The following is a 12,958-nucleotide window of genomic DNA, read 5'->3' as shown; positions in this document are numbered from 1 at the left end:
CAGTGTGCTGACAAGTACCAAGTCCCGTGCAACTCTGCTAGCATTGGGCATCTTTTTGCGGAACATGCGTCTTAGCTACTGTAGGACACACCAGGAGACTGTGCTGATTAACACAATATGCGACTGAGTCTGTATATGAAGCACAACAGAACTTGGTATGGAAAAATGCCACGGCTGCTGCATCTTAGAAGTTTGTATGTATATTTAGAGGTATGCGATTAATATACTACCTGTCTGATCCTGACGCCGGAATCCCGAAAGGCAGCTAAATGCCTACGGTCAGAATCCCGAACACAGCCCTGTTTTCCCACTCGGGTGGTGGGTCCACGCTACCACCCGAGTGGGAATATAACCTGTGGCGAGCAAAGCTCACCACCGGAGCTGATGAGTGGAAAGTTCAGCAAGCCAACGAGGGGACTAGCTGCACTCGCCGCTGGTATGCCAGCTGCCGCTGTCGGGATACTGACAGCCGGCATCGCGACAGCCGGTAAATTCACACAGATATGCAAGTGTTGCATATCAAATTAATCAACAGTCTCCTGGTGAATCCCAGCTGCACTGCGTCTAAGATGCATTATCTGCAAAAATGACTTCCAGACGCTAGCAGAGTCTCAAGGGAGCTGGTGCGCCAACAGGGGCTGATCAGCGTAAATGCAGCAAAGATTTATATGAGGACACATCTGAAGGTGCAAAGTGTTTATCCGGCAACTAACACATTTCCAGATCTGTGTAACCTACAACAAGATACATCTTAATAGTATAAACTTAACCTGAGCTCTTACTTGCACGTTATGGCCCCTGATCTGCACAAGGGGTTGGGAGTGCAATACATGTGCAACTACTGTGTAAACCTGAAACAAGTCCTGCTCTTGTGCTGCGCATCCAATTTGCAACAAGAAGCAACTGTACAGATGTAGCCACGTTTTGTGCAATGTGTATGCATCGCAGCATAGCTGGCGTGACTAGTGTGCACAACTACGATGCACACGCGCAAATAGTCTCAGCCTGGCCCGCCATGCAGCAAGCCGTGATGCAACATGCAGCATTTTGCACACATGCACCACTTATTTGAAGCTTAAAAGCTGAAGTAAAGGTTGGTAGTTGTCTCCAACAGTTATACAGCAAGCTGAGTGTGGGTTCTACAGTGTGAAAGAACATCAACCAGAGCCAGGTTAATATAATAACTTTTATCAACCTTCATTTAACAATATTTTACAATGGCAAAAGAAATAAAAAGAGAAGACTCCAGAAATAGCAGAATGATTAGAGAGTAGGAACCACCTGCTGGGAGCCTTTCCTGAAACATTTCACATTACAGCATGACCCACTGAATGCTTTTAGTCTGTCATTAAAGGTGTGACATAAAGCAGAGTGACTCATTAACAAAGTGTAATTTTGTTTAAAAAAAATCCAAAAACCCTGGTGTACAAGTAGAAACAGCGAAAACATACAGTAGGATTAGTTCGCACATTGTACATATGCTTTGCTTCATTTATGTCAGGATCACCTCGCACTGCAGCTGGTTTAATAACTTCTGAAAAAGTTAATTAAACATATAATTAGAGTTGGAAATGTACTTTATTTACCTTATGTACTGTTGGGCTTTTTGAAGTCTCAGTCACATAAAGTCATTAAATAAAAAAACAAAAAAGAAATCATTCGTCCATTTGTTCTTTTTGTATTGCTCATTCTGCTGATTCTATGTAATTAACACATTTTCTAAATGATCTATCAGATAAAAGAAATTCCTCTTCTCAAAATAGCAAATGGACTTCAATATTTCTATATTTATCATTAAAAATGTAACACCTTTTAAGGTCTGCATATGTATGTTAGGGGACATCACGTCCAACTTGATGCTCTGCAATGTTAGGGGCGCAGCCTGCAGAATTGGGGGTGATGTCAATGGATTGGAACCAGTGTTTTCTCCAGATGTTACATATGGAATGTGGAACCCCTTTACTATACTTTGTATAAAGAATTTTGATATTTTGGCCTCTTGAAGATTTAAACTCAAGACTTGGCAGCATCTCACACTCATGACTTCTTACGTTTAACAAGCAAATCGGGAAGGGGCCTTTGAGCATAGCCTAAGTTCAGTAAGGACATGGTCATATAACTCCTTAGAACTGAAAGCAGCTGCAGATACACCTATCAGAAGGTGTATCTGCTGTGGGTGTTCGAACTCTGGTGAGAGATCTGTACTGATAATGATGATGACCGTCATCATTAGCACATACCTTTGTAGTATAAAAAAGAATGACATTTTAAAGAAAATAGAAAAAATTGTCATACCACCCCACAACAATGATCCAAGCACCATCGCTCATAGACTAGATTAGTTGCCGATAATGTGGGGAGCCAAAAAGTGTGGTGTCTCCTGTAAAAGTTAATGCCAGCACTAGGCTATGACAAGTTGAGCTGGTCGCACAGCAACAGCGAAACCCACAGTGTCGCATCCCCCTGTTACAGAGTGACATAGCCCAAGCCTGTTTAGCAAGGAATTCCGTAGGGCAATAGTTCCCAAACTTCCATGAATCACTGGACCTTAGAGTATCAGCATTTGTTTCACGGCACCACTAGGATGAAAGTTTTTATATTGATAAATTTTGAAAAATATATAAAATTAAGTAAATTGTGCCTACCTGTCATCCTTAGGTTCAGTGCTTGTAATTGTCCACATGCTTTATGATTGGAAGCCACTACCACTGGTTTTGCCTATCACTTTGAATATAAATAATTTGATTTGGTCCTAGACCACCAACCCGAGTCATCCCTGCAAGAGCCTTGCAGTGCCCTAGGGTGCCTAAGCACAAAGTTTGGGAAACCACTGCCATAGGGGGGTTCGGTAAGAAATACCGGCGGTCACATAAGTGTTTTAACTCTCTCCTATCCTAACCCTCTGGGGGTGGGGGCTATGGCTAACCCTCAGAGGCTGGCGGCTATGGCTAACCACACCCACTAGTGCCTAACCCTCACCTCCCCTAGTGCCTAACCCTAACACCCTCCGGGGCCCTAACCCTATCCCGTGCCTGATACTTACCTTTAGGATAACGGCTGTCAGTGTTTCGGCACTGGTCTCCTGAGTTGATCTCCAAGTGCCACCCCTTCCTATTCAGTAAACAGGTGTCAGGGCGCATCGACCCGGCTTACCCGTTCACACCGCACCACAAACCGGGTTAAACACGTGTTCAACCCAGCTCGCTACCCGAGATGAAACACCGGGTCGCTCTACCTGGATTTTTTCAACTGGACCCTTTCAGACTGCGCTGCAACCCGGGTTGCTGCACGCTCATGTGCAATAACCCAGGTTATTGCTGGCAGTCTGAAAGGGGTATTACTCTGATTTATGCTGAATAAGCAGCAAGCGTGCATAGCTTTATGTATGATTCACATATTTTGTTGCTCCATGTGAGGTTATTTTCCTACCACAAGCACACCTCAAGTCCAGGCTGTTCAGAAACCATTGAGGGAAAAACATAAAAACACAGATATGACATACAAACTCCATACAGATACTGTAGTATCCTGGTTATTATTATACTAACTTAAAAACACTGCAAGGGAGTAATGCTAACCACAGTGCCACCACGCACACATTGCTTTAGTAAGGTAACCATTATGTCTACCACAGGTGTGAAACACGTCCAAATCATTTAAAAAGTATGTATTGTCTTTTCATTGTGTAAACGCTAAAGATTCACTGATTGCTATATTTAATTAATCTTTGTTTTCTGATTTCTAGAATGGCATGTGCATACACTATGTATACTGTATGTACATATATATGTATACATGAACAAAACTATTCATTCTCAACCACAATAACACTAAGATTGTTATTAAAAATAATCTTTCCATGTTTTATAGAGCTGCACCCAGGGCTCTTCAGGTCATGCATTATTTCATCTCTGAGCTCAGGGGGGGCATTTTTATTAAATTCACAGGTCTCAGTTAAAAAGTCCAGCAACAACTCCCCATTCTGGTCCCCTTCCAGGAAACATTCTGTTATATCCATGTCAGACTCCAAGTCGTAGCGCTGATACTTTACACCCATTGCGCTGAGAATGTCTGCGACGTGGCCTGCTGTGACGTACAGGCACTGATCATTTAAAGGTAAGCGGGATCCGTATTTCTTCCACAGTGTAGACCACCCACTGTTTCCTGACAAAACATAACCACAAGCTGGATTTATACATTTCATTTCATGTAGAGGTAATCTACACCACATTGTAACCCCTACTAGTATGGGAACCCCGCTATGCATTGGGGACCTACTGTAAATCTCACAGGAGTGCCAGATTAAGACACCTATTGATCCCAAGCAGGGCCAAAACTAGGATTTTTGGCACCCGGGGCAAGGCAGTAATTTGGCACCCCCATGCACACACACACACACTTTGGAACCATGTCAAAAACACAGTAATAAATAGTTGGGTGGATCCAGCTTACATTCCCTAGGAAAATGGATAGGAACACACAGGAGCGGCTCTTGTCACAGGCAAGCAGGCTTTTTGTCCGGGGCACCGTAGTCCTGAGGGTGCTGCCGCCACCTGACCCTCCCGCATGCTCCCTGACCCTCCCACATACTGCCGAGAGCTGCCACAGACACTAGAGGTCATAATTGGCCCTCAGGAGTGAAGATTCAAGAGCCACGCCGTCAAAGCCAATCTGGCCAGGTCCAGGTAGACACAAGGGCCCTGAATGAGGAGGTCTGGGCGCTCTATTGATAGACCCTGCAGGTCTGAGAACCAATGCAGTCTGGGCCATGCTGGAGCGACTAAAAGTAGTATTCCTCCTTCTTGCTTGAACATCCGTAGTATCCTGGGCAGGAGTAACACTGGAGGCAACACGTAGGGCAGCCGAAAGTTCCATGGAATTGCCAATGCGTCCACAAACGCTGCTTGAGGATCCCTTGTACTTGATCCGAAGACCGGAACTGTGTGATTGTGTCGAGACGGCATTGGGTCTACATCTGGTATGCCCCACTTGTCCACTAGGAATTGAAAGACTTCTGGATGAAGACTTCACTCTCCGGCGTGCACGTCCTGATGACTGAGGAAGTCCGCTTCCCAGTTGAGACCTCCGGAATGAACATTGCCGATATTGCTGGCATATGGCGTTCCACCCAACAAAGGATTTTTGACACTTCCATCATTGCCATGCAGCTTCGAGTGCCGCCTTGATGATTTATGTAAGCCACTGCAGTGGCGTTGTCTGATTGTACTTGAACAGGCCTGTTCCGTACCAGAGGCAGGGCAAGAGTCAAAGCATTGAACACTGCCCGCAATTTCAGAATGTTTATCAGGAGGAGAGATTCCTCCCTGGTCCACCGACTCTGGAGAGAGTGTTGCTCCAGCACCGCGCCCCGACCCCTCAGACTGGCATCCATAGTCAGGAGCACCCAGTTGGGAATCCAGAAGGGATGGCCCCTGCTCAACTGCTGGTCCTGTAGCCACCAGGTCAGTGACAGATGAACCTCCGGAGTCAAGGAGATCATTTGAGACCTGATCCGATAAGGCAGGCCATCCCACATGGAAAGGATTAACCTCTGTAGAGGGCGGAAATGAAATTGAGCGTACTCTACCATGTCGAAAACCGACACCATGAGTCCTAGTACTTGCATCGCCGAGTGTATTGACACTCTTGGATGAGAGAGGAAGCATCTTATCCTGTCCTGAAGTTTTAGGACTTTCTCTGGAGACAGAAACAGTCTTTGACTGTGTGTGTCCAGTAGTGCCCCCAGGTGCACCATGCTCCGAGCAGGGACCAGCGAGGACTTCTTCCAATTGACGAGCCACCCGTGGGCTTGTAGGAAGTTTACCATCAGTTGTAGATGACTGAGGAGGACATCTTGGGAGTCAACATCAGCAAGTAGTCAACATCAGCAAGTCGTCCCGATACGGCAGGATCCTGATTCCCTGACGACACAGATGAGCCGTCATCATGGCCATAACTTTGGTGAAGATCTGAGGGGCCGTGGCCAGTCCAAACGGCAGAGCCTGGAACTGATAATGAAGGTTGCCAATAGCAAACCGCAGATATTGCTGATGCGATATGGCAATAGGTATATGCAGATAGGCATCTTGTATATCCAGGGATACCATATAATCTCCAGGTTCCATGGCCAGTACAATTGAGCGCAGCGTTTCCATATGGAACTTGGACACTCTCACAAATTTGTTTAGTGATTTGAGGTTGAGTATAGGCCGGAAAGACCCATTGGGTTTCGGGACAAGAAACATGGTCGAGTACTATCCTCCGCCTCTCTGGGACAGGGGTACCGGCACTACCACTTCTGTATCCAGGAGGGAACGCACAACCAGGTGTAGAGCTTGCGCCTTCAACGGGTCAAACAACAGACAAAGAGGAAGGGGGGTGCAAATCCCCAACCCCCAAATTCCCTTCCGCACACTGAGAATTACCTGTAACAATCCCTGAACCTATCTGGTAATAAAATTCAGAGAATTCGTCACAAATGTTTGCAAACACATGTTTAGCTGCTGGCCACTTCACGGCTTCTCTGATACAGCAGTCCTAACCTACATAATAGCAGTGCCCACATAGGGCCATGTAATTTGTCACAGTACGCCTCATGATAAAGGCTTTTACTAAAACACTTCCAAACAGAGAGCTAACTTACCCGGGAGCCACCCCCAGGATCTCCCATTTGCACTACAAGGAACAGCATGCCTTCCAAATGCTGCTCCTATTCAATGCCTCATGCACACAAGCAGACAAACAATTAGGAAGCTGCTCAATCATACCTGGAGGTAATTATATATCAGGTGCTGGAAGGGGGAGGGGTCACAGACAAACAACAGACAAAGAGGAAGGGGGGTGCAACGGGTCCGAAGGGATAACCGTCATTCCGAACTGGCGAGGGGGATGTCTCTTGAAAGAAACTGCGTACCTGTGAGAGACGACTTCTCGCAACCATGCATCTGAAGTGGTCTTCAACCAGACCTGGATGAATTGCAGAAGTTGGCCTCCCACCCTGGGATCCCCCACGGGGAGGCCCGCCCCGTCATGCAGCAGGCTTGTCTTGTTTGGAAGCAGGCTGACAGGCAGCCCAGGATTGTTTTGCTTTGGTCTTAGTGGTTTTGGGAGCACGAGTTTGTCTCAGTATGCCTGACATTTTGCTTTCCCTTGAGGTCAAAAGGAAAGAAAAGTTGTACTCTTTGCCATTTGTGCAGAAGAATTAGTATTTGGGAGAAACGCAGTCTTAACAGCCGCTAAGTCAGTTACAATCTTATTCAGATCTCCCCCAGTCAGGATGTCTCCCTTAAAAGGGAGTACCTCCAAGGTCTTTTTAGAGTCCAGGTCGACCATCTATGACCTCAACCACAGAATTCGGCGTTCCAGGATGGACGTAGTCAACACCTTGGCTGCCATTACACCTCCTGAATGTAGTGGGAAGCGGTGGCAATATGAGACAGATATTGCCTGGTATATCCTGAGGCAGCTCTTCCTCTATTGCCTGAACCCATGCTTCAATTCCTTTTGCGGCCCAGGAGGCTGCTGTAGTGGGTCTATGTACAGCACCTGTAAGGGAGTAAACAGACTTCAGGCATCCTTTGACAAGTTTATCTGTCGGTTCCTTCAGTGAGGTGACAGTGGTGACAGGTAGAGTAGATGACACCACAAGACGGGTGACATGGGAATACACCGGCGGTGGATTTTCCCACTTGTTACACAACTCAGCAGACAGAGGATAACAAGCTAGCATCTTTTTAGACAGGGAGAATTTCTTTCCTGGAGAAGATCAGGGTTCCTGACGTATGTCAACCAAATGGTCAGAATGTGGTAAGACTACTTTAGTTACCTTCTGACGTTTAAATTGATCAGGTTTCTTAGACGCAGTAGTGGGATCTACATCATCATCGATTTGTAGAATCAGCTTAATAGCCTCCACTAGGTCAGGGACATCAACTTTCATTGTAGTTTCCTGTATCAGTGTCTGATGGTTCAGTATACGCCCCATCCTCATCAGAAGTATCATCTAAGATATTAGTGGATTGTGAGGAGGCGGCCCGCTTAGATGACCCCTTGACCGCAGAGGTACGTGGGGTAGGTTTTTGTCTAACCAAAGATTGATTCAATTGTTGTATCTGGGTAGACAGAGTATCCGCCCAGGGCAGATTAACCATAGGGACAATATGTGGCTGCAATGGCACAGGAGGTCCCATAGGGGGCGAAAGGCGCATCACAAGCGTATTAAGCACATTTGAGAATGCTGCCCAAGGTGGCTCCTGATTGGCACATATTACACAGACCATCATTCAAAGCTTCCCCCTCAGGCAAATCCCTGGTGCATGCGCTGCATGATACAGGAGCGTACGCGGATTTCCTTTGTGTTAGACATTTCGGTGAATGTAACCGCAGAGCATATGAGTACAATACAGCCAGACAGAGTACAATACCTGCGAATAAATCCTCTAGATGTGACAGCATACACAGTACACAACACCAGCGTCTAAATCCGGTACTATCTGTATGTGACTGCGTACACAGTACACAACACCAGCGAATAAATCCGGTATGATGTAACTGAGTACACAGTAGAATACACTTATACACTTTATGGTAAATACTGTGCATCACTATATATGAGACCCTGACGCACCTAATCCTAGGGTACAGAATACAGTGATAGATGCAGCTGGGATACACTGAAAGTGAAATCCACACGACAGAGACAGGCACACACAGTCACAGTGACAATGCATATAATTATTTTAGTCAGACAATAAAACTGCACTGGACTATATATATATATATATATATATATATATATATATACTGTATATAACCATGCGCAATCCGAGACCGGATGTATATATCAGAATACTCGTACAATATATTCTGGTAGACGTACACTTGTTCTTAACTAATGCTGTCTTAAAATGACATGTAGAAAACTTAAGTGTCTGTAGAATCACAGCGCTGATAAATCAGGCGGATTTACAGAGGAGACCTTGCCCTGCAGTCCCGGGGGTTTATTTACTAATATTCGTGTTTGTGCCGTTTTTAAGGGAGTTTGATCTCTTATTTATCGGACATAATTTACTGCAACTTTTTGAATCTATCCACGGTAATTTACTAAGCTGCCGAGTTTTCTAGTTTCGTTTTTTCCGATGTCAATGTGATTCGTATTGTCGGGCAGTGTTTTACGAGAGTGATTAGTAAAACACTGCCTGACATAATGCAATGAATCCTGGCCGAACCTGTGAGATCCGTTCATGGCTTCATTGTGTGCATTATGAGAAGTGATGAAAGGGTTAAAAATCTTTTTAAAAAATTGCGTGGGGTCCCCCTCCTATGTATAACCAGCCTCGGGCTCTTTGAGCCGGTCCTGGTTGTAAAAATACAGGGAAAAAATGTTGTAGGGTTCCACCATATTTAAACAACCAGCACCGGGCTCTGCGTCCAGTCCTGGTTCAAAAAATACGGGGGACAAAACACGTAGGGGTGCCCCGTATTTTTTAAAGCAGCAGCGGGCTCCACTAGCCAGAGAGATAAGGCCACCGCCGGGGGACACTGTTATACTGGTCCCTGCGGCCGTGGCATTACCCCTCCCAACTAGTCACCGCTGGCCGGGGTACCCTGGAGGAGTGGGGACCCCGTAAATCATGGGCAGGGATGACTAGTTGGGAGGGTAATGCCACGGCCGCAGGGACCAGTATAAATGTGTCCCCGGCTGTGGCATTATCTTCTCGGCTAGTGGAGCCCGGTGCTGGTTTTAAAAATACGGGGGACTCATACGTCTTTTGTCCCCCATATTTTCTGAACCAGGGCTGGCCCAAGAGCCTGGTGCCGGTTGTCTAAATACTGGGGGACCCCAGTCAATTTTTCCCCGGTATTTAAATAGCCAGGAGCGGCTCAAGGTGCCCGAGGCTGGTTATACATAGGAGGGGGGACCCCACGCAATTTTTTTCCAAAATTTTAACTCTTTTAATACTGTACACAATGAAACCCTGCACGGATCTAACTGATCCGGCCGGGCTTCATTGTGTTTTGTCCGGCAGTGTTTTACTCATCACTCCCGTAAAACACTGCCCGACCATACGAATAGCATCGACTTTGAAAAATACGAAAAACGAAAACTGGGCAGCTCAGTAAATTACCAAAAATGACCTCAAAAAGTTGTAGAAAAATACGTCCGATAAAATTCGAGATCAGACTCCCACCAAATCGGCAGAAACACGAATCTTAGTAAATATACCCTTGTGTGTATGCACCTTTAGACATATTTAGTTAGATAAGGAAAGTAAGAAAAAGGGAGATCTCTTGTGGTTGCACTAATAGGTTAAAATATAACTTTTAATAATCTGCTTAAAAATGTTATATCTTTTTGTGTGTTTCTGAACAAACCATATGCAAAACATTTAAAAAAAACATGTATTGAAGTGATATAAAGATTTTGAGACAGTGTGCAAAACAAAAGAGAGAAAATAAATTAAGTTTTAAAAAAGCTGAATATCTGTTTTAGGTCTACTTCCTTCATTCACTGTATTCTAATGAATAAATAATATTTTGTATCTATTTCAATAAATGCTACAGTTTCTTATGAAGTTTAGCAAGGGTGTTGCTATCATGCTAGAGTTCTTGGCAGTTTGCCTAGAGAACTCTTATTTTTTTATACAATTAAGTTTAAGGTAACATAAATAACACAGAATCAGTTGTAATAGTATATACATTATGGGGTGTGCTAATTATGAGTTCTCAATCTATTATATATTATATATTATATCAGATGGAGGGATCGTTATGGGGTGTGCTAATTATGAGTTCTCTATTATATATTATATCAGATGGAGGGATCATTGATTTATTTATTTATTTTCTCTCTTTTGTTTTGCACACCGTCTCAAAAATGTTATATCACTTCAACACGTTTTTTTAAATATTTTGCATAAGGTTTGTTTAAGCTATTAGTGCTCCCACAACAGATCCTCCTTTTCCTTTCTTCCCTTCTCTTGATACAACCTGATCTGTGGTAGCACCTCCTTCAGCTGAAATTACACATATTGTATTGATATTAGGGGATTCCGACTAATAATTCTATATGATATAGAAAATTATATTTTTCCTGTGCAATGGACATCTCTTCCTTTCCTTTGCTATATATTTAGTTAGCACAGATCCACAAAATGTCTTTATTTGATGTATTACATGGGCCAGTAGACTGTGACATCTGTTCCAAATACTTCGTGATATAAGCTCCATCCATGTCTTACCAGATACAAGGATAATAAGGAGTTTACCATCCGATGCCAAACAGGTCTTGAAGAATTTTAATGTGGCATGAATATCTTTCACATAGTACAGCATCTGGAAAAATGGAAGACAATGTGGTCATTTAAGAATCATACTATACTAAAGTGTATAGTGTGCATCAAAGTCCATCTTCCTACCATTTAGGTGTCCCACCTTTTAGTGAATAAACCTGTCACTGCATTACTTTACTGGGAAAGCGGCTGTAAATACACATATCCACCGAAGCGCAATATGGAGGCAAAAACGTGTCCAATTAAAAGTAAAGAACTTGAAGACTGCCAGCTCTGACCTGGTGCAAAACTGAAGCTGTTTTGTATTTTAACCTACTGCTCGGTTTATTGTCAATTATGGATTCAATTATCTACGTGAATTTGCGCAGTTTATCTGAAAAATGTCACTGCAACATCTGAGTGATGCTTCTACCAAAGTAATGCTAGCCTTGTATAGGCTTTGTTTATATTTCTAAGTCTTCTAACATAATTACGGAACTTGTAAAAAAAGAAAATAATGAAAAAGATGAACAAAGCATTTGTTCAATGATTTTCTTGTTATTGCTATCTCAGGATATACTGTAATACATGTACCACACTGATGCTTATTAAATAGGCATCGCCATGCAAACGGATTACCATGGGTAGGGCTCTCAGTAACTTCTTGATGGATAGGGTTAAGTAATAAAATATATTATAATATTGTCACCAACAATAGGCTTTTTTTGCCCTTTCATACAATAATTATGCATATTCAATTCTCAGCCACCAGATATCACTGACATCTAGTACAGCAGGCATGTCCAAACTGCGGCCCTCCAGCTGTTGAGAAACTACACATCCCAGCATGCCCTGACACAGCTTTAGCATTCTTTGACAGCAAAACTGTGTCAGGGCATGCTGGGATATGTAGTTTCACAACAGCTGGAGGGCCGCAGTTTGGACATGTCTGTAGTACAGTATATACAGTATCTGGTTGCATACGTTACCGCAATTAAGGTAAGCAAACTCTGCATATTTTTCCTGTGCACCTCTATGGGATGTGAGGGAAAAAAAATAAAGATATTGCTCATACAGTTGGTGACTTTGCCTGAACATTCAAGAGGCACTCCGCAGGGCCACACAGAGTGAGGCCAGGCATGCCACTTAAAAGAGGATGTAGTCTAATGGAAGAATCTGTTGTCATGCCTCCTTACAAAAGAAAAACCTCAGAACAAATGTTAACAGTATACAGGGGGTGTGCTGTTGTGCCCCTCAGCCAGACGTTCCCTCCTACACAGCCAGAGGAGACTGCTCAGTGGGAGCAGACTCCCTGCACCCTCAGCTCAGCAGACAGCAGCATGTGCTGGGCTGAGGAGACACTGACAGGTAAGAGGGAGGGGGGTCTTGATGAGTGATTGACTCCGGGCCCCTCCATTAGGCCCAAGTCCAAGTAATTAGTGCCTACTCCTTCCCAGGCACAGTGCACACTGGTAGGGATTGAATCCCCTCCATAGTGTGTTGTTCTGATGCTCCTCATATACAACCATTGCGCATAGATGTAAAATTTGCACTGTACCACAGCATACTAGCAATTAGCCTTTACCTGTCTTTTACGGCAGTGTTAATAAATGATTTATCAATTTAACGAGATCCCACAGCTCTGTTTTTAGGCTGTGCTATTTTTTTTTCTTCCTCTCATTGATTTC

At 44.1% G+C, this 12,958-nt stretch overlaps 1 protein-coding gene across 2 annotated transcripts in view; it reads right to left on the bottom strand.

The window, feature by feature from the left end:
• Positions 1-1,172: 1,172 nt before the first annotated feature.
• The window catches only part of HNMT (histamine N-methyltransferase), a 52,675-nt gene continuing 40,889 nt past the window's right edge, over positions 1,173-12,958 (bottom strand). For both annotated transcript variants that reach the window (XM_063933724.1, XM_063933723.1), the window contains exons 6-7: positions 11,241-11,334; positions 1,173-4,164 (exon numbers count right to left, since the gene is read on the bottom strand). In XM_063933724.1, coding sequence (XP_063789794.1) covers positions 3,806-4,164; positions 11,241-11,334 — 453 coding nt within the window. In that variant the 3' untranslated portion in view covers positions 1,173-3,805. The remainder of the gene's footprint in view (positions 4,165-11,240; positions 11,335-12,958) is intronic.

This window comes from Pseudophryne corroboree, chromosome 7, assembly GCF_028390025.1.
Source record: "Pseudophryne corroboree isolate aPseCor3 chromosome 7, aPseCor3.hap2, whole genome shotgun sequence".
NCBI classification, from domain to species: domain Eukaryota; kingdom Metazoa; phylum Chordata; class Amphibia; order Anura; family Myobatrachidae; genus Pseudophryne; species Pseudophryne corroboree.
The sequence above is the reverse complement of the archived record's forward strand: the minus strand, read 5'-3'. Positions and strand labels throughout refer to the sequence as shown.